The sequence below is a fragment of the Eumetopias jubatus genome, unplaced genomic scaffold (assembly GCF_037043125.1).
Source record: "Eumetopias jubatus isolate StellerSeaLion01/CBP00866 unplaced genomic scaffold, mEumJub1_p1.0 scaffold_17, whole genome shotgun sequence".
Taxonomy (NCBI): Eukaryota; Metazoa; Chordata; class Mammalia; order Carnivora; family Otariidae; genus Eumetopias; species Eumetopias jubatus.
The window spans coordinates 56,688,083-56,715,575 of record NW_028274823.1 but is presented as its reverse complement, the minus strand read 5'-3'; the positions used below and the strand labels follow the sequence as shown (position 1 = coordinate 56,715,575).

General features: G+C 55.7%; 1 protein-coding gene across 2 annotated transcripts in view; it reads left to right on the top strand.

Moving 5' to 3' along the window:
* SLC29A3 (solute carrier family 29 member 3) overlaps positions 1-26,569 on the top strand; it is a 40,628-nt gene extending 14,059 nt beyond the window's left edge. The window contains exons 3-6 of one of the 2 annotated variants that reach the window (XM_028109604.2): positions 9,592-9,674; positions 16,414-16,640; positions 20,534-20,696; positions 24,005-26,569. In XM_028109604.2, coding sequence (XP_027965405.1) covers positions 9,592-9,674; positions 16,414-16,640; positions 20,534-20,696; positions 24,005-24,659 — 1,128 coding nt within the window. In that variant the 3' untranslated portion in view covers positions 24,660-26,569. The remainder of the gene's footprint in view (positions 1-9,591; positions 9,675-16,413; positions 16,641-20,533; positions 20,697-24,004) is intronic. The other variant, XM_088019791.1, reaches the window with a different exon arrangement.
* Positions 26,570-27,493: the final 924 nt, after the last annotated feature.

The following is a 27,493-nucleotide window of genomic DNA, read 5'->3' as shown; positions in this document are numbered from 1 at the left end:
CTTACCCCTGGCATAGCTTATCCTCGGGTCCAAACATCAGCTCCTTTAAGAGGCAGTCGCTCACCACCCTCGCCAGCATCAGCTCCCCCGCTCCATCGCCCCGGCTATATTAGAGCTCCTTACTTGGTTTGCCTGTTCATTGCATTTAATGTGACATGCAGGCTTTTTGTTTCTGAACTTGCTCTTTACTCCTTTTCCTGCCTCCCTCACTAGAGTCCCATGGCCTCCCGGCCTCTAGCACATGTTGGCACTTAACAAGGTGCTCAGCCATGACTGTTGAATAAGTGCGTGGCCTCTAGCAGATCAGCTGTCTTTTCTGTGTCTTGAGGTGAAGAAATGAATGGATCCATCCGTGCCCACTACCACCTGCTCCTCCCCCTCGGTTCCTTCCACCCTCCCCAGCCAGGGGACTCCTCTGTGCCCAGCACTGAGCATGTCTGAGCTCTTCGGAAGCCTTCTTCCATGGATCCCCAGTTCCTTCGGAGACAAGCACCCCTCTTCAGCCTGCTACCTGACACCATCCGTAGTCTCCCCTCCGGGCCTCCCTTACCTCACAGGCCCCCTCATTTAACCAAACTGGAGCCCCTGGGGTGTCCCAGAAGGGGGCCAAAGAAGGGGGACCGTGCACCGAGGAGACTGAGGAGGGCCGAGGGGCGAGGCTGTGTAGAGAAGCAGGGGATGCAGCGGGACCCTGCGAGGCAGGCAAGGACCAGACCCGTGAGCGTGGCTTGGAGTCAGGAAGGCAGGAGGTGGTCAGGCCCGAGGAGGAGCTTGAGCGATGGGAACCTGGGGAGGGGCTAGAGCCTGGGGTGGGCAGGGGGGGGAGTCCCAGGAGTGGGGGTGGGAGTGCGAGCCACTCTCCTTTGCTAGGGATGTGGGGACCGGCAAGTGACCGACCTGGGATGAGGGTGAAGGAAAGCAGAGAGACTTGGAGCAGCAGCACTGAGGAAAGGGAGGGCAGACCGTGGAGCCTGGGGACAGGTGGCTGGGGGTGCTCTCGAAGGTGTTCTCGAAGGCCTTTGATTAGGGAGCTTGAAGCTGGGTTCCGCAGGCCACCTGGGTGGCAGGCAGTGAACATGGTTCTGGAGGCAGGGCCAGATGTAGGTACGGGGCTCATGGAAGCCAGGGGAGATGAGCTTCCCAAGGCAGGAGTATGGTGCAGGAACGGAGGAGACTCAGGGTGGGGCTCAGAGGCACCAAGCTGCTGTGGAGGAGGAGGAGGGGGAGGAGGGGGAGGAGGAGGGGGGGAGGAGGGGGAGGGGGAGGAGGGGTCGCGTGGGAGTTCAGGTGCGTAGGTGTGGCCGGCTCCTGTGGCTGCCGTGTTGAGGTGCCCAGAGACCCGGTGGCTCAGGACAACAGCATTTTATTCGCACATTCTGGTGGCCAGAAGCCCCAAAGAGGCCAGCAGGGCCATGCCTGCCCCGAAGATTCTAGGAAGACTCTTGCTTGCCTCTTCCAGGTTCCCAGGGCTCCCAGCAGTCCTTGGCATTCCTTGGCTCCTGGCGGTGTAATTCCGGTCTCTGCCTCTGTTCGCATGGCTCTCTCCCGGCCTCCGTCTGCGTGCCCTCTCCTGCTTCTGAGGACGCTAGTCCTTGCATTTGGGGCTCACCCTGATCCAGTATGACCTCATCTTAACTGGTGATATCGGCCAGGACTCTATTTCCAAATCAGGTCACATTCGGAGGTTCTGGGGGGCAGGAATTTGGGGGAATACTGTTGAGCCCGCTACAGCCAGGAGGGGTGCTGTGGTGTCAGGAGCATGACCAGGCCTGGTGGGCTGCAGAGAGGCCCCTTGGAAGGAGTCTTTCCCAGAGCAGCCTGGGAGGGGGTGAGGTGTTAGCATTGAGGGCATGGGCTGCCTGTCAAGGGGGGTTGGGGCAAAGGGAAGGAGGGGCCTTGTGGCTGGAGGCCATCAAGTCAGAGAGGTTTCTCTTACCTTCCTGAGAAGGTAGGCCCAGCAGTGAAGGAGAGAGAGAAAACGCAGGCAGCGAGGGTGAGCATTCAGGGTGCAAGTCTCCTGGAAGTCAGCACAGGCTGGGGAGACAAGGTGTGCTCCAGAGGGCTCTACACAGAGGCGGGGGGATGTAGGGAGGCTCATTCCGGAAAATCTCAGCAACTCTGCTTATCTTCTGGCAGGGATTCCAGGGAGATGTAAAAAAGGATTGCAGGCTAAGGAGGGCCTCCGGGCCACTAAAGAGCAAGATTTTAGTGGCCCCAGGGAGCCGGGGCCTGGAGATGGCCCACGAGGCTGAGCATCAGTGGGCTGCTGTTAGAGCCTGGAAGCCGTGCGCACAGGTCTGAAGGGGGGGCCTGTCCTTAGAGTGGCTGGGTCTATCTGGCCGGCATCTTTCAGGGCCTTACCTGTCTGACTCTGACCCGGCTTTGCTCTGCCCTTGGGCCCCTGGCCACCTATCACACCTGGGTGGATCGGGGCTCCTGTGTCCCTCAGCTGTCTGGGTCCTGGAACAGGCATCGTCCAGCTAGCCCTCCCAGCGCATCCACGACCCCCTTAGCTTTCCTGGGCCAGCGTCCCTGAACACGGGGCCTTGGAACCCACAGGCAGGACGCCAGCTGCACCCCTGGGGGCCACCTGCCCTCTGGTCCCTTCCTGGCCGATGCCCGGGCGAGGGCGCCTCTCCACCACATCCCAGGCCCGAGAGCTTGGTGATCGGAAGGCAGCAAGTTTGCAGCAGCAGACTATTCTTGGCTCCAGCCCGCTCGCTGCTGCTAATTTCATGCCCCTGTGATCCAGGTAACGCTTTGCTGCCTCGAGCTGCCACCCCCGGGCCCGAATCGCTTTTTCTCGCCCCGCAGGAGCCAGCTGCCTCTGCCGCCGTGCTCTTGAGGTGGGGGCTGCACGAGGCTGCCTCCGAGCTGCCGGGCGGCCGGGCTCCGGGTTAGCCTGCCGCAGCTCGTGGCTAATTGGCTGCACTTATTTCAAAGTGCCCAAATAGCATTCAGGGGAGAAGCAGCTTACCCGGGGCCTGCCAGAGATAAACGGGCTCATTTCGGGGCCTCCCTGCCCAAAGAAACCTCTTTACCTGGACGCTGAGCCCGGAATTAAATTCTTCCGGAAGAGACGCTTAGCACAGAGCTGCTCAGCGTGGCAGAGGAGGGGAAATGTTCCCCCTCGTAAAATGGGCCTCACATCTGGTCAGCTGCCTCTGGTGGGTTTTTAAATTGTGTTTGAAGAGCGGCTCTCCCCTTTGCTGGTGTTTGCAAGCGGGGCCAGAGTGTAACAGATGAACATGACTTGCCCATCTCCATCACCAGGGGATCAGGCGCCCCTCACCCAGGCCAGAGCGGGGCTCCCCCACACCTGTCGGGCATCCCAGGTCTGGGTTTTGAGCCCCGCCTCCGCTGGGCCTGGGGGGCAGGGCTCTGCGGGAGTCAGCACAGGTCAGGGGGGAAGCTGGAAGCCTGCCCAGCTCTTCCCAATTCTCATGTCCTCTGGACCGTGCTCTGTGCTCGTCAGTGGACCGTGTCCATCCATTTCGGGTGGCTGACAGAAACGAGGTCTCTTCTCCGAATCCTTTTCCCTTTAACTCTACTCAGAACCACCGCCCTGTGGAAATGCCCTGGGGAATGGACCGTGGGGTTTAAGGAGCAGAGAGTTAACTGCAGAGGGGAGAGAAATCAAACCCCATCATTTGCTGGCTTGGGAGGTCACCCATTGTAAGGGCTGGGGCAGAGAGAAGACGCTGCCCTGATGGGAACCTCAGAGTCTGCAAGCCGATTCCTACTCACTGCTGGGAAGGCATGTGGACTGCCAGTGCCGGCCACTGGGGCCTCCTGGTGACGTGGTGCAATCCCAGGGACAACATTTGGGACTGTGCATCTGTGAGGCAGGCCACCTCAGCTAGAGCCGCTAAATGTCCCCCCATCCCACCCCACCCCTGCCTTGCATCAGAAGATCTGCCACCCACATGTGCCAGGTAGGCGCCTCTGTGCAGTTCATCTGCCTATTAGCCTCAGGCTTCTTATCTATAAAATGGGAGCAAACCTAGCTCTGCCTTGGGCTGCGTGGAGCGCAAAGGGACTGGGGTCTGTGCAGGCCACCTGTGAGCGGTTTTGCTCACTGGCAGTTACCTGGTACTCGGCGGGGCTTCCGTGCCCCCACTTGGCTTACCTGCCCCATGCCAAGGATGACTCTGGTGTTACCGCTTCCAGCGTGCTGAGCCCCAGGTGATTGCAGCAGGCAGGGAGAAGGTTGAGGGCAGGGAGCTTAGAGGAGATACACGAGGAACAGAAGTTTTCCTCTTTCCTCCTCAGCTGGGCCTCGCCTCCCATTGGGTTGGGGAATTCAGAATGGTGACCGATGGGGCCGCTGTCTGCCATCAGCACCCTGAAAGAGAGGGGTGGGTGCCGTGGCTCCATGGCCGCCTCTCCCGGGATGTCTGGGCGGAAGGCACAGCACAGTGCAGTTGATTCCTGTCAATGCCAAGGAAGGTCTCAGGGAGTCTGTTCCAACAAAGGGACTTGGGTCTGAGTCATAAGTGGCAAAGAAGCATCCCCCAGGCCTTTGCATGTGCTGTTCCTGCCTCCTGGAGTGTGGTCTCTCTCCCTGCCAGCACCGCCACCTCCCCATATCCCTCTGGCAAACTTCCCCCGGCCCTTCGGGCTGCAGTCCAGGAGGGCCTCCTGCAGGAAGCCCCCCTGCGCCTCCTTCCCTCCTCCCACCATGCCTTGTGTCCCTGCACTCCAGCTGCAGGACGGTGCCAGGCTACGTGCTCCCTCCCAGAGGGCAAACACCGAGCCACCAGCACAGTGCAGGGCACACAGGCGTGGCCACATCTTCAGGGAACCAAGGAGTGAGTCGCGGATTGGGCGGGCAGCGGCCGCCGGCCAGGCAGAGGGCTGTGGGATTACCAGCTCTGGGGCTCCCCACCTCTGAGGCAGAGAAGCCTGTTCCGAGAGGCCCTGTCATCCCGTCATGTCCTGCCCTGCCGCTCCGAGCCATCTTCCGGCCCTGCCTGCTTGCTGAGTCACACAGTCTACCTACAGGAGTGACTCCCTAGGAGGTAGGTTTTCCGCGGACTGTATCAGCCGGGCTGCCATGTGGCACAGCCGTGGGGGGCTTCATTCACCTCGTCGCTTCAGGATTGGTGCTCCCTGTGGGTGTGCAAAGCGCAGACTCCGCTGTCCCCTGAGGTGGCCCAGCGCCACTGCCCGGGGGCTCTCCTCCTCCCCTCCACTCCTGCCTGGCCGGCGCTGGCCCTTGGGGTCTTTGGGTTCACCTCTGGAGGTAGAGGCCATGTTCATCAATCACGTTGTGGGGCAGCTGGTGTGGTAAATAACAACGGAGCCTCTTGAGGGAGCTCCTAGGAACCAGACCCAAGTGCAGGTGAACTGTGGCATGAATCATCCCCACACGTTGCATGACATAAGATCGCCCTATGGGATGGAGAGGACGGATTGCTTTGGAGGGGGCAGGACGGTTACCAATGTGCTTGAACCAATATTCAAATGTTCTTGCATTGCCTGGAGTAAAATGGGAGAAGGGGGCCCCAACATCCCTTGCAGGCAAACGAGACGAACCCAGGAAGGAAATGCCCGCTGCAGGTCTGCAAAGGGTGTAATCCAGGGTGGACAGTTAGGGCCTTCACTGCTGGATGTTTCTTAGAAAGGGCCCGAGGCCACCTGTTGTGTGTGAATCCCATCTCAGGGTGCGCCATCCTAGGGAAGCAAGAGTAGGGGAAAAGGGAAGTGAGGCGGGGGTGGGAGAGAGCAAACGCAGGCTGGCCACAGCTTTGCAACCAAACACAGCTGGCTGGCTGCTCAGGCACCCAGCAGGAATCCAGAGAAGCCACATGGGGCCACCACATTTTAGACCAGGAGGTTGGGGGAGAAGAAAGTCAAGAAGTTTATCTCTTGGCTCCTTCCCATTTCCTGCCTCTCATTGGTCAAAGCCTATGTCATGGGGCTTTTCCTCTCCCCGACTTCAGAGTGTCACCTGACCCCTCCCACCGTCACCCCGGGAGCGAGAGCCTCGAGGGTGCGGCCCGGCAGTGAGCAGCACAGGGGTCTCTCCCTAGCAGTCGGCTCCTTCTCTGGGGGCAGTGGCTTTATGTCTGTGGGACTGAGTAGCAAGGCAAATGGCCCACAGGGTGGGCAAGGTGAGCAGATCTGGGGTGGCATGTAAGCTAAGTCCTGTTTCTTGGAATCGGCACAAAATGAACCTAATTTCAGCAAAGGAGTTGATGAGGAAAGGCCAAGGGGACTGATGTCAGCAAGCATAACCTTTGTTTCCCTCACGGGCAGATACATTGGTCTTCGTGTCTAGCAAGATCAGGGTCAGCTGTCCCTGTTTTCATCGAGAAACCGAATGTAAACTACAAGAAGGCAGCAAGATGCAGAAAAACTCTGGATAGTAGGAACTCAGCTGTCCAAAGCCCTTGTTCATGAGGAATGTATTGCTGCATAATAAAAAGCTGCACACTTCAGTGGCTTAACACGACACACGTTTATTTTCTCACAGTGCCCATGGGCCAGGAGTCGGGGCATGGCTTGACCGAGTCCTCGGCTCTGGGTGTTACACGGCCGCAGTCAAGGGCTTAGCCAGGGCTGCGGTCTCACTGGAGGCTCGGCTGGAGAAGGATCACTTGCAGGCTATCTGGGTTGTTGGCAGAATCCAGGTCCTTGCAGTCGTAGGACTGAGAGCTTCAGTTTCTTGCTGGGTGTTGGCCAGAAACCTCTCTGAGCAACTAGGGGTCACCTGCAGTTCTTGCCACTTGGGGTTCCCCAGGATGCCGCTTGCATCCTCTGAGCCATCAAGGGAGGTAAAAAAAGAGTCCAGCAAGACAGGTGCTACCTTCTCATGTAACGTTATCCCATACACATCATCCTGTAATGTCCACTCCTTTGCCGTGTTCTCTTGGTTAGAAGAAAGTCACGGGTCCCACCCATACTTAGCAGAGGGTGTCATGTACATGGACGTGAGCAGAGGAGGCTGGGACCGTGGGGGCCACCTAGAGAGTCTGCCCACCACATTTTGCTAGAACTCTACTTACAGACAAAAGCATCAAATAAGTAACCCACCCCCCCCCCACCAACATGTTTATATCAGGAACTAAGTTAAAAAAAAAAAAGTTCCGGGCGCCTGGGTGGCTCAGTTGGTTAAGCGACTGCCTTCGGCTCAGGTCATGATCCTGGAGTCCCGGGATCGAGTCCCGCATCGGGCTCCCTGCTCAGCAGGGAGTCTGCTTCTCCCTCTGACCCTCTTCCCTCTTGTGCTTTCTATCTCTCATTCTCTCTCTCTCTCAAATAAATAAATAAAATCTTTAAAAAAAAAAAAAAAGTTCCATGGGATGTGCTGAGTCAGCCCACGCAGCCTTCTACAGCCCCCAATATGTACCAGTAGGAAAATGGCCCAGGGTCCAGTCCATTCCACCCCTCCTGCCTGCTCTTTGAAAAGCCAAGAAAATGGTCTCCATCCACAGAAAGGGAGGCAGAGCCTTACTCCGTTGTCAATATTTTAAAACGCTTTCCAACATTAAAAGGACAATTTTCTGCTTAAATATCAACAAACCAGAACATTCAATTACCTAGAAAATCCCCATTCTTAAAGTGTTCAAGGAACCTGAGCCTGCTGGAAAAAACAAAGGCAGAGATTCTGCATCCCATGCAACGGTCGTTTGTAGACTTGCCATGGAATGAGCAGCCACTGAATGAAGGGAGCGCCGTCAGGGGGCTTAGACTTGGGGCTGTCTTGGTTGGCCCCCCACCTGCAGCTGTCTCTTCCTCGGGGCCTTTCTCTGTGGCTCCTGCCTGCCGCCTGCCTGGCCTCACTCACGTAGGCTCAGCCACTGTGTCAAGACGTAATTGACTGAGTGCCTCAGACCAGTCCAGGCTCTACTGAGCCCATCAGGGCGGGAACAATGAGGTGGCACCTCGAAGGAGGAAGGCTATTTCTAAGGCTCATGGTTGATGGACCACACTCACTGTGATTACCATTTTAATTGCAAGGCCACCACCACCTTATATTCAGGGTGCAGATTTCAAAGACCACAAAGCACTCTGCAGGCTTTAAAAAGAGACCCTGGAACAATTGGTTTCAGACCAGAAGGGACGCATTATGATATCTTTCTCTTTTGGGCTCCACGTTGCAATCAAATGTCCCAGAAAGGACAGCTCTGACCCTCTGTGTCAAGGTCTGACTCAGATCCCACCTCCTCTGGGACCTTTCCCCAAACCCATAATCATTCCCATTCTCTCGCGTGATCCGCCTCCATGGTCCCACTCCCCCCCACCAGAACCCCTTCTAGAACTCACCGCTCCTACCTCTGATTTGGCAAAAAAAAAAAAAAAACCACAGAATTCTGACATCTCTTCCCGTAGTGTTTTGAGATGAAAATACTTTCACACTCTGTGTTACACTCCCAGTGGGCTGCTTCCTTCTTAGCGAGCAGGAAGCGTGTCTCGTTCTCTGTCGTGATCCCTGCAACTGCCACCATGCTCTGCACGTTGGCGAAGTTTTTGCACGCATTGTCCCTTGTGCTTGGCACATTTGTAACTCAAAATATCGCCTCAGTTAAGTCCCATTTTGTGAGCTTTCCAGAGTAGAATGCTCACAGCTTCTCTTTTATTTTTCAGATTAAACAACATACTTAATATAAAGCTCTTGTATCAGGCACACAGGAAATGCTCAATATGTGTGATCTGTTGTCACGGCTTAACACCCATGATCATTACCAACCTGGGGTTCATGGTTTGACATACAATGACCAAAGCCAAGATATGTCAGCCCTTTTGGGTTTTTTTTTTTTTTTTTTTACGACAGTTATATTGAGGAATAACAGATACGCAGTAAAATCTATCCTAATGAGTGGCCAGTTCTCTGAGTTTGGAGAACCAGGTACAATTACCATACAGTTTCCTTAGCCGTAAATTCTAGCACGTTATAATCTGGAGCTCTTCCTCGTGTGGTCTCATGCACACTGCATTAGAATACCCTGCAACTGCTTCCAGAAAAATGCCCTTTTCCCTCCTCTTGGCTAGTCTAGGAGCCATTTCCCAAAGTGGCCCTGACCTTGGGTAGCATCTCTCCGAGGAAGCAAATCCAGAGTCAGAACAAAGCTTCCCCACAGTCATCGGGGTTGGTGTATTTCTAGAGGCTCCACTTAGTTGCAAGAACACGAGAATGTGGTTGGGTCATAACAAAGCGCATTTGGATAACTGAAATTTGGCGAGAGGCAAAGCAGGCCGGTAGGGCACAGTCTCTCTGTGTGCACAACGCTCACAGTTGAGTTCTGTCCCCTTTGGCTCATCTGTGGGTGGGACAGGTAGAGTCGGGGGGAGCATGGGCTGCAGAGCATTTGGGGCCTCTCTGAGGGCAGGGACAATGTCTTATCCTGACTTACGTCCCCAGCAGTTCGCATAGCTCATATTGGTATCTGTTGAGTGACCTTGTAAGTGCTCGTAGGTCACCATGGGGTGGGACCATGCCATCTTGGGGCAGACCTGTCCATCACTCATTGGTTTCTGAAGACAGTGGGGAGAAGCCCCCCGGGAGGGGCCCTGTCTCTGCTCTCCAGGGGGCCCTCCCGTCCATCCCCGGTGACATCAGCAGCCCCCTCACTTCTGTGCTTGCAGAACTACTTTGAGAGCTACCTGACCATCGCCTCCACCGTCTCCTCTGTGCTGTGCCTCATGGCGAACTTCCTGCTTGTCAACAGGTAGGCCACGTTTCTTCCTCCGCCAGCCCCCGCCCTTTGCCTCCAGCCATCTCCACGCGCCTCTCGCTCCCAGCTGCTGCTTTTCTGCCTGCTCCAGGGGCAGCCCCCCAAGTAGGAGGCCTGCAGGGAAGACTGAGAGGTCAGCCCGGCGACCTGGGGCCCAGGGAAGCTGGGGCAGGGAGCTGGACTTTCACTTCCCAGCCACACGCTAGGACACTGGGTCAGCAGCCAGTGGGAGGCATGTGGGGACCCGGCCCTTCCTCCTTTCCCATCTGGGGTGCCTGTGTGTCACCAGCTGCCTGGGCTACAGACGGGGTGGCCCGAGGCCAGCATGTGGATGGCAGGGGTGGGCCCGGGGGGGCAAGGCTTGTGGAAGCTGGTCTTCCAAGCATTTTTTTTTTTAAGATTTTTAAAGTGTATTTATTTTAGAGATAGATAGAGATGGGGAGAGCCAGGGGGGCGGGGAGGAGCAGGGGAGAGGGACAAGCAGACTGCACTGAGTGCAGAGCCCGACGCAGGACTTGATCTCACGACCCCGAGATCATGACCTGAGCTAAAACCAACAGTCAGACACTTAACCAACTGAGCGACCCAGGCGCCCCTCCAAGCATTCCTGAAAGTGTGGGAAGTTAAGAGCCTGGCACCCCACAATTCTGGCTCTCTCTCCATGGAATGGCTCGTGTTGACTGCTCACAGAGGCTCAGTGGGGACCTCCTGAAACTGTGTTAGAGTGGTGGCCGGGAGAGAGCCCCAGGGCTGTGCTGTGGAAGAAGGAATGATGTAGGAGACAGCCGGGCAAGTTGGCATGGCCCTTAGAACCCACCGGGGGACTCTTGCCATCCATTCTCAATTTAGGTTTGCAGGAGCACCAGCCCTAGCTACTTTGCCCACATTTCCCCTAAGCTACCACCAGGAACCTTCTCTGGGCACAGCTGCCTGAAACCTTAGATCCCTGATGGCAAATCAGTTCAACTCCACTAAGTTCGCAGTGCCGGCCTGGATCTCTGGTGGAACAGGACTCCAAGGCAGGTCTGGCCTCAGCGAGTGTGCTGCGATTGAATGGTGGTGTCTGCTCTGAACATAGGAGGAGATAGGGCAGCATGTGGGCTAAGCCTGGATAGACCGGTCCTTCCAAACATTATGCTATGGGGCTATTGCAATTATCTGTCGTGGCATTCAATGATCCCCAAGCATGGTCGTGGGTTAAAACACTAACAGTAATGAGTATGTCTCATGCTCTGGGCATCATCAGGCTCAGTTGGCAGCTCTGACTTGCTGTCTCTGATGTGGTTGCAGAAAGCTGGGCTGGGCTGGAGCTGCTGGCCCTTCTCCAGCACCCATCTCCTTCTCCTCTCTTCTACCCTCCCCTCCCCTCCCTGTGGTCTCTTGTACGTTGGTCTCAGGTAGTAGGACTTTTCGTCTTGTGGCTGAAGAGCATGTGCTCAAGAGAGCAAGGCAGAAGCTACGTGGTTTTTGTGACCTAATATCTGCAGCCACATGGCGTCACTTATGCCGGACTCAGCAGGGCCAGGCACTCCCCAAGCCCATTTGGTTTCAAGGAGACCTAGACCCACCTGTCAATGGAAGGAGAGGCAAAGAATTTGCACCCATTTTAAAACCAAAGTGTAGGCCCTAAGGGCGAAGAGCAGAATGGGGCCCAGATGGCCTGAGGGCCTTGTGACCCCAATCATAAACCAGCTGACCCTAAACCCGCCTCCTCGTGCCTTCCTCTGGCGCACGGGGCTACCCTCAGTGTCCTCGAACAAGGGGTGACGCCTGGTGACACACAGTAACCTGAGAGGGAGGCCGTGACATTAGCCACTCTGCAGGCGGAAGCCAGGACTACACCCAAGACCACGGGACCAGTGAAGGGAGGCCCAGGTGACGCTGTACCTCCTCTGTGGTCCTGAGATCCTGCAGGCCAGAAGCCAGCCTGGGACAGTGGTCAGCAGGGGCAGGGAAGGTCGACCCTCAGGACACTGGAGTAGTGCTTCCGAGCGCTCGTACCCCTTAGAGTTTTGTCTCCTTTAATCCTCCCAACAGCCGGAGAGCAGGCGACTCAGTACCTGTTGTATGGATGGGAAGATAGGCTCAGTGAAGTCACATGGCCACTAACAGGGTGAAGCCAGATGGGAACTAGGACCCTTCTCACCCCACACTTGTACTTGGAACCTCTGGGTCCCCCAGCCGTTCCCTGCGTCCAGAGCCACACCTCAGAGCCTTCTGATGAGGGTCTCTGCCCTGTCTTCAGGAAGCTGGAAGGAAGGAGGTAGTAAAGGAGGTCTAGGTCTGTCCACAGTGGGGACAGTGGACCGCCCAGGCAGCCACCCTCCCAAGGTCAGGCAGGCTGCTGGCTCTGAAGGCTCAGCATTATAGGGCATCTTCCAGAAGGTTCAGCCCACCCCAGGGCCTACCCTTGCCCTCTCCTGCCTATGGGAGAGGGGCGAAGGCAATGTGGGGAACGCTCGTGGGCCTCCATCTGTTTCTGGGTTGTGGGAAGATGGTTTGGGGCTAAGCTGTTTTTTATTGAATGTGCGAAATTGAAATGTCTCCTTTTTTCCCCTCCTGGAGAACCCTGGCTTTCTCTGACTGGCTCATCCATAATCTCCAAGTGTTTTATTATGTTAAATCTGTAGCATCATAAATACTTATGAGGAGGATTTACATTTGAGAGACTTATGAAGAAATCAGCCCCCTGGGGTCCTGAGGCCTCTCTAGCAAGGGGGTGGGGAGCCGGCAGCCCTCTCCCAGAATCTCACATTCCTGTGGCCTGCCCCAGGGTCCCAGGGGCTGATGCAGTCACCACGGCCATCCCGTTCCAGAGCAGAACCACTGACACCAGGGCAACGCTTGTCTAGACTTTCTCTACCATCGTAATGGCACCGCTGTCCCCTGGGCCACTCTCCCAGGCCAGGGGGAAGAAGCAGAGTGAGGCCAGCATGCCCCCATTACGGCGTGTGGGGTGGGCTTCATGCGGCATGTTTCATAAAGCCTCGTGGGCATTGAAGAGAGCCCCACGCAAGGTCCCTGAGGACCTGGGGCCCAGGGATGAGGCTCAGGCGCAGAATGGGTCACGTGGCAGGTAATTTGCGGGCAAGGAGGAGGCCTGTGCAGGCAAGGGACCTGTGGGGACTGCGTTGCTCCTGTCCTGCCTTTGGCACTTACCTCCTCACCTCCCACCACCCTGGGGGTGCTGGGCAAGAAGTCCCCCAGCTCTCTCCAGAGCAAACTTCCTGTAGGGGCAACTAATTACCTTGTTGTGACAGGACCCAGAGAGCTCCTGGGATGCCATCAGCATTCCTGGTGTGGACTTCGTCTTCACCAGGGCTGGGAGGAGGTAAGGTTAGAGGCAGAGGCTACTCCTAAGGCTGGCTGGAAAGAGCAAGTGTTTCCAGTGGTCTCCCTGCCATGCTTGGGGGGGTCAAGAAGCAGAGAGTCTCCCTGCACTGCTAATAGCCCTTGCCTGTTGGTTTGTGCATCCAGCGGATACTCATCAGTCCCTCCCAGGCCCTGTGTCCGCCCTGGGGCGGGGGGAGAACAAGACAGGGCAGTGTCCTGGCAGTATTCCTCATGTCTCCCAGTCTGCCCTGGGCTGCCTTCTTGCCCCAGGGGTCTGGTAAAGCTTTTTGGCCTTGGTCCCCACCCTCTCTCTCCACTTGATTGTCTTAATATTTATAATTGTAAATGGGAACGTTATATTGACCCAGGCTCTGGGCCCTTGCTGGCTCTTATCTTTGGGGTATCAGGCAGCTCCAGCTGCTGGGAGAGGGTGGAGGGCACTGTGTGACACTGTTGAGTGTGTAGAACTACCCAGAACATCAGAGGTGGGCCTGACCACCAGCCTCCAGGGCCCCTGGTGTGCACTTACACCGGATCCTCTGGGCCCCCAGGGGTCCAGGTGCTCTACCTGGCTGCCCACCAGCTCCTGCCCAGGATGAGGCCCCTGCAGACCCCGAGAAGATGCATTGTAGTGTGGGGTTCCCCAGAAACAGCCCCTGGAACAGGGATTTTAAGTGCGAGCAGTTTATTTGGGAGGTGAAGGTAGGAGAATGGAGAGGGGGAAACGAGAGGGGAAGGCAGCCAATAAAGGATGGCTCACCAAACCAGCTCCCACAGAGAGAGACCTAGCTTGACCTGCCTGGGGACTCTGGGACCCAGGTTGGAGCACATACCTGATGGGGAGGGAGCTGGGGTATTTATCCACCCATGCCCCCATTACTGGTTGAAGCCTGCTCTTGGGAGTGTTAATTACCCCTCACTTGCAGCCTGCTTCCTGGTAGAGGGGAGGGTGCATGGGCGGGTCACCCACCAGCTAGAAACCTTGATGTGCCTCTTTGTGTTAACTTGCACTCTTGTAACAGACAACAGAGACACAAAAAGGATTTTCTCATTCTTTACGTGGAAAATTAAAGTCAGGGCTGCCTCCACACATTGCTAGATCTAGGGGATTACATATGTCCCCAGGGCTGTCCTTCTCTTGCTCTGTCCCTGGGCTCTGTGTGTGTCTGCCTGGCTTCATCCCAAATGTGGTCTCTCTCCATGCAGCCGGCCAGGTGGCAACCAGCAGCCCCCAACACGGTCGTGGCAGAGAGGGCACTTCTCCCCACCTTCCAGCCCTGGAGAGCCCTCACTGGCCCTGCCTGGCTCACATGCTAATCCCTGACCTAATTCAGCGACCCGCCCCATGGCATGGGACACTCCAGTCACCCCAGACCCAGTCATCATGTGTCCATCATCTGTGGCTGGGTCAGGGGTGGACAATGTGGCCGGCCCCCTCGCCAGAACAACTTGATGTGGAAGAAAGAGTGTTCCTCAGGGAAGGGATGCTGGCAGGCGAAGCCCGCAGGCCCACCCTGCACCCTACTCTGAGGGTCGAGCCTTGGCACTTAGCTGGTGGACCAGGCCCTCCAGGGTAGGGCTCCGATTCCCTCCAGCTTCTGCTCTCAATCTCACCTGCAGCCCGAGGCTAGCTGCATCCCCTCTCACCAGACGTGTGCACTCACATCCCGGCACACCTTACACTCCAGCTTCGGTGCCACCTCCAGAAAGACTGTGCGACCCCCGGGCTGGGTTTTGGGCCCCCTCGGATGCCCTGAGGCCCTCCCACTGTGCACACTAAAGCAAAATGCCTGGCCCTCGTCTGGCCAGGGCCCGGGTCATCCCACACAGTGCTTGACACACAGGAGTTGCCCAACACACGCTTGTGGAACAGGCGCTGGAGAGAATGCATGTTAGCAGACAGCCCCGGGCGGAGGCTCAGCCGACCTGGGTTCTCCTCCCTGCTCCCCACGGACTCACGCCGCGACCTTGAACTGCCTCCTCACATCCTCAGGCTTCCGTCTGCCCCTCACACAGCAGAGGCGACCCCCGCTCTCCCCCAGCGAGGATCAGAATGAAGATCAGAGAAAACTCAAGTTAGCCTGGAGCCACAAAAACACTTTGAAAAATCCTTGCTTCTCATGCTCATCATTTCACACCTATTTATGTACATATATATGTAGATACTTTTTTTTTCTTTTTGCCTTTCAGGTCTTTCTTTTTTATAAAATTTTTTTTTTTTTTTTTTTTTTTTTTTTTTTTTTTTTTTTGCGTGTGTAACTAATCTGGCTTTCCTCCCAGCCCCCACCCACTGGTTAGCAGGAAAATTAACCAAACATCCAATCCGGCTTAAAGCTTAGTCTAATCTGATGATTTAAACAGCCCCTTTCAATGATATTCTCTCTCCCTGGAATAAAAATGTGCTGTTTGCAGGAGAGCCAGCCTTCTCTGCTCCTCCCTTCAGGGCAGTGTCTGGGCGGTTGGGGGCCGGGAAGGGCGTATGGTTTGTGCTGCTGGTGTGGGGCTGGGGGCCGGCCCTAGGCTGCGCCGGCATCAGCGGCTGCCCGTGGCTACTGAGACATCACAGGAGAATCCTTCTGCCCTGGCCTGTTCTGGACCACACATATTCCCTTCCTTGGGGTATTAGGCAGTTCCAGCTGCTGGGAGAGGGTGGAAGGCACTCAAGGAAGCAGAGTGTCCTTCTGAGAACACAGACTGGAGCCAGCCCTCTCGGGGTCACAATGAGTGACCTTGAGCAAGTTCTTTAGCATCTCTGACCTCAGTTTCCTTCCCTGTATGTGCGGGATAAGTAGGAGGGCCTATCTTACAGGGCTGGTGCGAGAATGCAACAAGTCAGCATGTAGAAACATTCCGAAGAGTACTTAGCACAAATTACGTACTATCTGGGTAATTGCTATATGATGATGATGATGATTTTTTGCTCGTCTCCCTCCTCCCCTCACTGCTAAGTTTTAGGAGAAGGAAACCCCGAGGGTGGTTGCTTCGTTGAAACACTAGGCAAAGCCAGTGGGAGCTCAGCCCTGTGGTGGGGGAGCAGGGGCTTGAGAGCCCTCCTGTCCTGTCCTCGAACCTCACAGCAAGATGGAAAGAAGCAATATCCGCCGAGCATTTGCCCTGGGCTGATATTGCCCCCTGCACTCTGCGCACACCCCTCCAGAGACCCTTACAACCACCCCTGCAGGTGGATCCATTCTCCTCCCTGCTATACAGATGCAGAAGCTGAAACCGGAGAGATTGAGTTACTGACCCAGGGTCACACAGGTAGTGAGCTAGGAATGCAGGATTCAGGCCCAGGCCTCCCGGCTGCAGTGTCCCTTAAGAACCTTCACCACCCGTGGCCCGGTGTGGGAGGCCCAAGGGGATCTCTGACTGCTTCTGGCATCCCTCCCTCCCCCGACAGGGTTCCGATTCGTGTCCGTGTGCTGGCCTCGCTGACTGTCATGCTGGCCATCTTCTTGGTGATGACCGTGCTAGTGAAGGTGGACACCTCTTCCTGGACCTCTGGCTTCTTTGCTGTCACCATTATCTGCATGGCGATCCTCAGCGGCACCTCCACCATCTTCAATAGCAGTGTCTTCGGCATGACCGGCTCCTTCCCCATGAGGAATTCCCAGGCACTGATATCAGGTGAGAGCCAGACTCCAGACGGCCCACCAGGTCAGTCTACCTGGGGGTCATGCGGAGGAGCCAGAGGTGAGCATGCAGCGACCCTTCCAGAAAAGGCAACGAGTGTTAGCCATATTTCCACTATCTATTTTGGGGTAACAAAGCACCCCAAAACTTAGTGGCTTCGAACAATAGCAGTCAGTTCTTTGGCTCACAGATCTGCAGTCCGGGCAGGAGTCGGCAGGGACAGCTCCCCTCTGCTCCGCACGGCATCAGCTGATAGAGCCCAACAGGGCTGGAGACCCGCTCCCGAGAAACTCAGCCAGGCCGGGGCCGGGGCCGGGGCGCTCCACTCTGCCGGGGTCTTGGCACAGCTGGGTGGGCTTCCCCAAGGCATGGTGCCTGGGTCACCAGAGCGAGCATCCCAGGAGACCCAGGCAGAAGCATTATTTCCTTTCATGGCTTAGATGTGGAAGCCATTTAGGGCCATGGTCACCAAAGCCACGAGCCCACCTGGATGCAAGGGGGGAGAACACAGACCCACACACATCAGCGGGAGAACATGAAAACCATTCTGTAGGAAGAGCCGGTGGGAGGGAAGCCAGTTGCGGCCACTTTCGGCATCTGTCTACCAAGTGCATCTCCTGAAGCAGCATCACTTTCTTCCCTTCCTCGTCGTTCCCATGCCTTCTCCTGTCCCCTCCCCTCCCTTCCCTCCCTTCCCTTTCCTTTTCCTTCCTCTTAGCTTCTCCCCCCCCTTTCTTCCTTTCTCATTTTATAGAAGTCCTACTGTGTGCGAGGGATACAAAGATGAACAAGACCCAGCCTTTCAGGAGCTGATAGCCTAGCAAATAAACACCTCCATGACCCTGAACTTTGGCATTCTCTGGAAACGCAGATGCACGACTTGGGCCAACCCCTTTGGCTGAAGTTTGATGCTGATCCTGAGCCCGTGGTCCAGGCCTTTAGCAGCTCTGTTCCCTCGCTCAGATGTCCCAACAAGATAAAAAGGAGGTGGGTCAGTAAGAATCTGTGCTTTTGCAGAAGACCACCATCCCTTAATGCCAGACTGGGGACTCAGCTGCTGTGTTCGGTGTCCGGGCACATCCCTGTTGCATGAAGGAGTGCTGTAAGCATTTGTCCACTTGAGAAGAATTTCACTAGGAATCTCTTCTGTGTCCATGAATTAATAACACCAGGCAGTATGTGGCAGGGATGACAAATACCTGGACAAGTGTGCATCCCCTCTCCACGCCCGCACCAGTGCCAGACATCACTAATAGATCTGTATCTTTCCTCCTAAGCCTCCTACCCCTTCTCAACTCAGCCCTGGAGGTGTTCCTATCTGCAGATCAGAGTTCAGATGTGAGCTCAATCTGTTTGCCATTTTGGACATAAGATTAGGCTTCTGGCTCTACCCGGAGAAATCCTTGGGTCTAAAGTAAAATAAAAGTGGACCCATTGCTAAGTTTCTTGAGTACAATCAATATGCCCCTAGCAGGGCTTTGAGAAGGACATGCCTAGCCGGAGGGAAATGGCCCGCGAGCATTGGATGTAATCTCTTCTGTCACCCGAGTCGCAGAGAGAAGCTCTTGTCCCCTCAACTGCCTCCATCCTGCCAAAGGATGTATTTTTCATTACAACCACATTGCTGGCTACCTGTCTAGGAGCCAGTGACCAAACACACCATTTATGCTGGCAGGGGGCCCTTCAGGTTCATCTGGCCACCTGTGAATCTTCTCAAAAAGGGAACTCTCCTGTGAATGTTTCAGAAAGTCCATTTCTTCAAAGGTTGAAAAGTCCGGCTCTCGCACTTCGGTATTGATTACCCTGGGGCCCTAAGCCAGTGTCCTCACTCTGCGGGGGGGAGAGGGGGAGGTTGAGCGCCCCTCACCCTGGAAAATCCGAGGTGGCCCCGGCTCCCAGAGGCCCCACCGCCACCTCCCTAGCCTCCGTCATTTCTCGTCCAGAGGAGCCCATCTGTGAATTCTGCAAGTGTAGGCTTGGGAGGAACAATTCATTTGTTTTGTGCTGGTGTTTTTTTAAACCCCTCATTTGCATGTATTTCCATAACCGATGAGATAAAAGTAGGGAGTCATGAAAGATGAGCTCCCGGAGGCCTGGTTTGTTGTTGATGATAATATTGTAAATTCCCTACAAGTTGAGGAGAGAGAGAGGGAAATCAATAGGCAGTGATGTTAAGATCTGTTCCTCAGGGTAGCCGGCAAGTGTCTTACTCAAGTTGAGCTCCAGTTCTTCCAAAACACCCAGGTGGGGATTACAGCTTCTCCGAGGTTGGCGAGGAGTTTACCCTGTTGTTGCTGCTTTGATGTAGGAAGGACAGAAATAGCCGAACACCTAACTGGGGATCTGAGAGGATTCATAGGCACTTCTGTGTGCTGGGCACCTTTCTGAATGCTTTCCAGCTCAGGATCCTTTTTATCTTCGTAAGAGCCCTTTGATGTGGGTATTACTCACATCCCCATTCTACAGATGAAGACATGGAGGCGCAGAGAGGTTCAGTGACTTGCTGAAGGCCACACAGCCGGAAGCGGTCAAACCAGGATTGGATTCAGATGTTCTGGTTCCAGAGTCTGTGCTCTTTGTCACCACTGCGCTGACTTTGAAATCTCTGCCATCCTTTCAAATCCCAATGCCGGGCCCTGCCCAGGCAAATGAAGCTCAGCCCCAGCGCTGTCGGGCAGAGTGTGGGCGAGGCCCTCAACCGTTGCTCTCCGCTCCTGCTCGTGCGACACCAGGCAGAAGGTGCCGCCTGGTCGGGGCTGCATGACAATGACAGGGCCGTCCCTGCCCACGCAGGCCGGTTTGCTGGTTGGTGTCTGCAGTTTGCCACCTCCTTGTCTCGCTGAGAATCAGTATCCTGGTCCTCGAATGCGGGCAGACGCGTTCATTCAGCCCGGCAGTGCAACATACCCACCAGGCCTCGGGGGACAGAGAGGACACAAGTATTAGCCCCATTTTCCGGGCAAAGAAACAGAGACGGAGAGGAGTAAGTGATCTGGGGGCATGCACAACATGTCTGACCTCTTAGTCTTGCCCAGCACAGGTTGACTAGCCACGGCTGTGAGAGTTCGACAGAAAAGTGAGGCACATCCTCCCCGCCCCCCGCCTCCCAGAAGTGACGGTGTGATTGTGGCAAAGAAGGGGACCGGTACTTGTTGAAAGCCGACTGTGTGTTGGGCCCTTTCCGGACATTCAGTCCTCAGAGCAGCTATGCAAGGCAGGGCTTGTTAGCGCCATTTTATAGACCAGCAAACTGGGGCTCCAAGGAGTCACGTTAGCCCCCAGGTCGCCAGCAAGTGAGCTGCAGGGTCAAGGGTCAGATGTACATCTGTTTGGCGCCCAGAGCCGTGGATGCACTAAGTTGTGCCGCCTCCTCTGTTGGTAGCAGTGAATGGTGGTGGCACGGAGTCACATGGGTCACATGGCAAAGCCCTTGGCGAGAGAGCATTCCATGTGGGAGGGCGGCTGCATGCATGTGAGTGTGAGTGTGTAAGACTGTGATAGCACAGCAATGTGTGTGTGTGAGAGAGAGTGTATATGAGAAAGCATGAGCACGTGTGTGTTGTGCGCACACCCGTGTTCACGTGTGTATGTGCCACACCTCCCGTGGGGTACAAGGTCAGTGCCGTGAGCTCGCGGGTGGGCGACATGGCGGTTCTGTTGCTCCGAGCCATGGGAGGGCCTGTGCTGGAACATTCCCTGAACCTCTGGCCCACTTTGGTTGGTAGGTGGTTTGGGCTGAGGGTACAGGAGAGGGCTCTCTGAGAAGGCCCTGAATCTAAAACTGCTGACTCCACCAGAAGGGCAGTAAAGAGAAATGGAGGGTCCAAGGTCGGAGGTGGAGGAAGGTGGGCCCGCCCATCCCGGTGACAGGCCTGTGCTCTCGGCAGGAGGAGCCATGGGGGGTACCATCAGTGCCGTGGCCCTGCTGGTGGACCTGGCGGCGTCCAGCGATGTGACGGACAGCACCCTGGCCTTCTTCCTGACGGCGGACGTCTTCCTGGGGCTCTGCGTCGGCCTCTACCTGCTGCTACCCCGGCTGGAGTACGCCAGGTGAGGCCCGCCCTGCCGTCGGGCGGCCCCCAGCTCTGCTTCTACCGGCCGGACCTGCTTGCGGTCTTCCCTTAGCTGTGGCCTGGTTGCTTTCTCGCTTACTGCGCATCTCCCCACTGGGGAGAGAGGCCCCCCCCCCCACCGCCCACCACCACCACCACCGAGGCAGAAATGGTGTGGATTTTGTTCACTGCTGTGCCCCGGCAGATCCGAGAAGCCGGCTTTGTGCTGCACCCCCCGCATGCCCCCCAGCAGCTGGAGTTCGCCAGGTTTTGAACAGGGAGGGGCAGGGGGGGCAGGCGCCCGAAGTGGGACTGAGGAATAATAGTGATGAAGAACAGCTCCATTCGTGGAGCACCTCTGCCGCTTCTGCACTGTGCTCAGCCCGGCCTGATGGGCCGTCTCTCCTCTGGGGCTCAGGCACCTGTTCCTCACGGGGTGCGGCACTACGGTGCATCACAGCCGGCCCCATGCGCACACGAGAACCCCGGCTTGGCTCCGCGAGGTCGAACGACGTGCCTGAGCGCCCCCTTGACCCCAGAGCTGCGTTGTGCTCACTGTCTCCCCAGGCCTCCCTCCCCCTGGGGGACCTTTTCTCTCACTTCAGCCTCTCTCATGCTTTCTCTCTCTCGTCTCTCCTTTTTCTTTGTGCTTCTTGCTGCTCTTTTAACAATAGCCCTTAACTTTTTCTCACGTTTTATTCTTTGCAAGGCGTTTTCCAATCCACTGTTGTATTTGATGTATGAGAAGCAGGAATTATTTGCCCCTTTCTACAGGTGAAGAAGCGGAGCCGGAGAAGGCCAGGGGGCCAGCCTGTGGCCGCCCAGTGGGCCAGCCGGCTGAGCTGGGGAGGCCCAGGCCCTGGCTCTGCCCTTTCCCACAGGGACCCAAGTTGTATGGTGGCCCTGAGCTCAGCGGTTTATGCCTGGGTGTCTTTCTTTCACTTCTCATGTGTGACAACTGTGTGCAGTTGTTACCGTCCTTCCACATTTTGCAGATGAGGAAACCGAGGCTTTGTAAGTTAATAGACGTGCCCAGGCTGCTCCCCTGGTGAGTCGCAGACCGGGGTTTGAACCCGGATTTGTTTCCACAGCTGTGTCCTTTGCACCATGTTTGAGTCATGGAACGGACAGAAGGCAGGAGGGCCCCAGTACTCCTGCCGTTTCCCTGTGTCCTGTTTCATGGTGCTCCACATGGGTCTATCTCCAGTGGGGTGGCCAACCTTCCCCGTTTGCCTGGGACTGAAGGGGTTCCCAGGATGAGGGTCTTTTGGTGCTAAAACCAGGATAGTCTCAGCAAATGGGACAGTTGGTCACCTTAGTTTCCAGTCTCACTTTCCAACTGAAATCCTCATAAAATCCTTCCCAGCTGAGCCAGGAGCTATGCTGTCCCATGGAAGCTTCTCCTTCTTTGCTGATTAACACTTTGGTCAAGACTTCTAGGTTTACAAAAATGCATCTGAGGAAGGAGCTTTGGAGACAGCCGTGCTCCTGGGGCTGCTCAAACTAAATCATAGTTAAAAGGGAAGCCCACAGGGGCTGCCCCCAGGATGAATGGAGCCCCAGGCCATGGTGGGGCGGGGGGAGCTGCTGGCTCCAGGAGGGCGACATGAGACAGATGTGGAAGAGCTTGATGAGGAAGAGCTTTGACCAGGGCACCTTGGGGTGGAGCCCTCTCAGAGCTGACTTCAGGCTGGGACCTGCCACTGAGTAGTGGGGGAAGTAAGAATACTCCTTTCCCTAAATAGCGGTTGTGGAACAAGACAGAGTTCAAGGCTGCAGTGCCCAGCTGAGCATCACACAGAAAAGTGGCTCAGAGGAGGAGCTGTCCCAGCAACTTGCTTATTACCCGTAGGCGCTTAGGATGGGTGGCTTGGCAGGGGGCTCAGAAGCTCGCAGCTGCAGCACCCCTCCATCTTACAGAGGAGGAGACTGAGCCCAGAGAGGGGCGTGCCTGGCCTAAGGTCACATGGGGAGACAGAACGGGGGCTGATACCAGAAGCCAGCCATCACTGAGCTACTGTTCTCCCAACCCCACACCAAGCCTTCTGTGTGAGGTGTGGTCATGCAGTCAGCCTATGTCTCCTGGCTTTCAGCACCTGAGGCCCAGAGAGGTTGAGTGACTCAGGCAAGGTCACACAGCAAGACGGTGAGGCCAGGTGACCCAAGCGTCTTCTACTGTGGTCAGAGTAGCAGAAATGGAAAATATTGATAATATTCAGTGTTGAGGATATGGGGGGAAAGACACCTTTATAGACATATTAGTTATAATTATGTTTTGAAGGGTTACTCTGTGCCGGGAGATTTAGCTGGAAACGGGCAAACATGGTCCTTCTATCGAAGGAGCCAGATTATAAACCAGAAACTAACTCGATGGTTATAATTTGTGGTCAGTGTTTTTGAAGAAACCAACGACCGTGTAGAGATTAACAGGGCAGGTGACACTGGAGATGGGGCAGGTGAGTGGTACAGAGCAGAGACAAATTGGTCCGACCTATTTAGAGAGCAATTTACTTGACAGCTATCAAAATTTTAAAGATACAAACGTTTTGCTCCAGAAGTTCCTCCTCTAGAAATCTGCTCTACTGAAATACATACAGGTGCAAGGTTGTATGTGTGGGACTACTCATTGCACCATTATTTGTAGTAGAGAAATTGGAGCTAACCTTAATGTCCGTCAGTAAGGGAACGGTTAAATTGTATATGCATACAATGAATATTAAATCATATGCATACAATGAAATACACTACACCACAGAGGGCCATTGGGTCATGTGTCTCCATGTTAAAGGTTGGCCACGAGATACTGTTCTAGACGCGATTATGTGCACGCATGTGTATATCATCGTCAAGGATGTTATTTGGGCTGCTAGGTAATGCATTTATATACTGTATTTAGGAATTGTCCTGTTGCAGAAAGTTTTACGATGTGTGTAGTTTGATCCCACTTTTGCTTAAGAAACAGAACTAGGAAGGACACGTGGTGGGGGGAGTGGGGGTTTTTGCACATCCGTAGGGCCATAGCCGCCAGATTTTTAACCATCAAGACCCCTAAGGAGTGAGACCAAACAGAGGGGGCAGTTAGTGCTGCTTCCCTCTGTCTCTGCTCGTGGCCAGCCTTTCAGGCAGCACCAGGATGGGCAGGCCAGGGACTGTGGGGGCCTCCCCGTGGCCACCCCGAGACACGCATGTCTGAGGGCTCCCTGAGGCTTTGTGTACCAGGCCTGTAGGTCCCCTGCCGTGTCCCTGGAAATCCCAGGTGAGCCTGCTTTCCGGGGTCCTCTGACCACGAGCCCTCTCCACCCGCAGGTTCTACCTGAGGCCTGCTTGGCCAGCCCACGTGTTTTCTGGGGAAGACCAGGCACCCCACGACTCCCCCAGCGCCCCTTTGGCAGCCCCTGGGCCCCGCGACCCCTCCATACCACCCCTCCGCCCCATCCTGAAGAGGACAGCTGGCCTGGGCTTCTGTGTCGTCTACCTGTTCTTCATCACCAGCCTTGTCTTCCCTGCCATCGCCACCAACATCGAGTCCCTCGACAAGGGCTCAGGCTCGCCGTGGACCACCAAGTTCTTCGTCCCCCTCACCACCTTCCTCCTGTTTAACTTCGCCGACCTGTGTGGCCGGCAGGTCACAGCCTGGATTCAGGTGCCGGGGCCCAGGAGCAAGGTGCTCCCCGGGCTTGTGCTCCTCCGGACCTGTCTCCTCCCCCTCTTCATGCTCTGCAACTACCAGCCCCGCGTCCGCCTGCGCACGGTGCTCTTCCGGTCTGACCTCTACCCGGTGCTCTTCACCTCCCTGCTGGGACTCAGCAACGGCTACCTCAGCACCCTGGCTCTCATGTACGGGCCGAAGATCGTGCCCCGTGAGCTGGCCGAGGCCACGGGGGTGGTGATGTCCTTCTACCTGTGCTTGGGCCTGGTCCTGGGCTCGGCCTGCTCTGCCCTGCTCGTGCACCTCATCTAGAAGTGGGGGTGATGGCAAGAACTTCGGTGCCGTGCGACAGACACTTGGGAGCCCTGGTGAGATGGGGAGCCAGCGCCAGGAGGGCTGGGGCAGCGTGCAGAAGGGAGCTGCAGCTGGGCCGGGTGCAGAGCCGAGTTCACCCGGGCCTCCCCTCTCCCCGGGGAGCAGGCAGCTGTGCCGAGCACACATTCCACTTTCAAGAGGTCTCCTGAGACCTTTGAAGGAGACCAAAAGACATCCGAATGGGGCACAGTGACCACAGTTACTCAGTGGACAATGGGCATGCCTATCACTTTTCTAGCTGCTGGTTACATTCCACCTTGTTTTATAGCCTCTTGTGACCTTCGTCGCCGGTGTTGACTCCAAGCTGTTACAAGGCCAGTGCCAAAACCCAACCACAGGCCCTTTGCCTCTTCCGGCCTTGCTCCCTCCAGGGGACAGCGTGACGTGACGGTTCGCAGCCCTCCCTCTCCAGGGGGTTCCCCTAGAATGGAAATTCCCTGGAGGGACACCTGGCGGCTCAGTCGGTTAAGCGTCGGACTCTTGATTTCAGCTTAGGTCTTGATCTCAGGGTCCTCTTGTGAGTTCGGGCCCCGCACTGGACTCCACACTGGGTGTGTGGAGCCTACTTAACTCCCCCCCCAAAAAAGGAAATCCACTGGAATGGCCAGTTGTCAGGCCCAAGACCCAAGGCTGTGTCAGACCCCTGCTTTCTGTCGTGAGAGAGTACCTGCCAACCAGACGGGGGGCCCCAGAAAGACAGACCTTCTAGGAATCCTCCATTCCCTAAACTTGGGCTCCAGAAGGCTCCCCTGTCCTAGAGACTGAGGGGGTCAGGCCTGGGTGTTCAGACAGGGATCCTCCAAGTGGTCTATGGCTTGTGCCAGGGTGGAAGTCTTTTCCTGTCCATGTTTACAATATGTCAAGCACATTGGTTCAAGGGCATAATGAATACCTGGATATTTAACGAGAGCCTAATTGGGGGCTGGATTAGTCAGGGTCTTGGCAGGAAGTGGCATACTCCAATTGGATAATATGAGGATATTTGAAGACAGGGTGTAGGAATCCTACAGGGTTGTGCTTTATATTCCCAGAAATAGCAAGGCCCTTCTGCCCCTAACCAGGGCTAGGGGCAAGGGGCATCTCCAGCCTGCTGTGACCCACAGGAGGTAGACCCCCTTCATCCTTCCCTCCCTCCCATCTCCTCGAAGCCCCTGTGGACTGAACCACAGCCAAGGAGCAGGCAGAGAGGTGGAGCCGAGACTTGGAGGGGCAGCAGGTGTCCCAAAAGGGGCCACCAGCCTCCTGGTCCCATATGCACATTAGGATAGCTCTGAAGCTTTGGCCAGCAGTACTGGGTGGTGTTCTGTGCTGGTTTGTCCTGGATTAGCTGTGTATTTTGAAGCTGTTGTTATGGCAGGCAACCCTCAGATTGTGTGCCCTCCCCCCCACGATGGTCTGACATGAGTAGTAATTTGTATTTCTTTAGGTTCCTTGAAGGCTTCTGCAGCGCTGTTCCTTGGGGGGAACAGGCTGGCTTGGGAATCCGAGAGAAAGGAGCTAGATCAGACCCAGGAGTTCTTTTTCGAGAGTCATGCAGAAAGAACAGAGCTTGCCCCCCAAGAAGCACTAACCCCGAGAGCCATAAATCCACCCGCTCCTTCTTGGAAGAGCTCGGGCACCCCGGTGCCCTGCAGACAGCCGATTAGCCAGGGAAGTAATCCACCCAGTGGGAGCAGCTTATGTTCCCCACCATTTCAGGCTAGGATACACTCCCTCTCTCCGGCCACAAAATTGAAAAAGACACCCTTGAAAGGTTTTCTGAAACTTGGTATCTAGAAGAAAAAAATTTTTTCTAACTAAAAATAAATTCTCCTGTCTCCCCTCCCCTTGCAGGAGCCTGAAATCTCTCCCTTGGTTTTTTCACCGACTCCAATGCTGGTGATCATTTGGTGGCAGTGGCCTGGGTGGTGAACTCATCCCAACCTCAGGTGTTTTACAAACGGGGGGCATGTCTGTTTGAAAGTAAAGTCATCACTGTGCTTAGAGATGGGGACCACCTCGGAGCAGAGTAGAGGGGGCCTCACACGCTCGGTTGAAGGGAGATAGTGTTCAGAAGTAGAAGAGGTGTCCCTGTGAGTGAAATGATTTGAAATGAGTGCAGAGTGAAGGGGCAAGAGGGTGGCCAGCCGTGAGGATGCAGCCCTGGGGGTGGGGGGCAGGGGGAACAGGCCAGCTTCCTGGAGGAGGAGACGTCGGCTGCTTGGCTGGTGGGAGTTATCCAGACTTTTGCTCACCTTCGTGAGCATTTCACAAAGGATCATTCCTTCCTGGGGAGGCAGGAAGGAAAGTAAAAACGCATCTCCCAGCGGAAGGACAGACAGTGGTTCAGAAACCGCTCTTCCCAGGCACTGGACTTACTCGTGGGGTTTGTCTCACGTGACCCCAGCAGGCTTGTGGAACTAGCTCACGTGCTTTGGGGAGTGAACAAAACTTGCTGAAGAAAAGGGTACTTTTCAGTGTGAGGGTGGGGGAGTCCCCAAGAAGCTGGCTTTGCCTCGTAGTCTCTGATTCAATCCCGAGGGCCAGTTTTTAGTACGTGCCCTTGTATATCTTCTAGACCACACACATTCGTCATTCCCCTCCTTTTATTCAGCAAAGAAAGCCAGAGGCGGCCACCGGAGCTGACTCTTCAACTAGCGGGTGACAGGTCCTAAGAAAATGCTTGTTCCTACAGGAGGGGCTGTCATTAGGCGAAGACTCCTCATTCTGCTATCTTCGGCCCAGTGCTCCTTAGAGAAGATTCGGGGCCCCTGCATCAGCTTGGACATGAT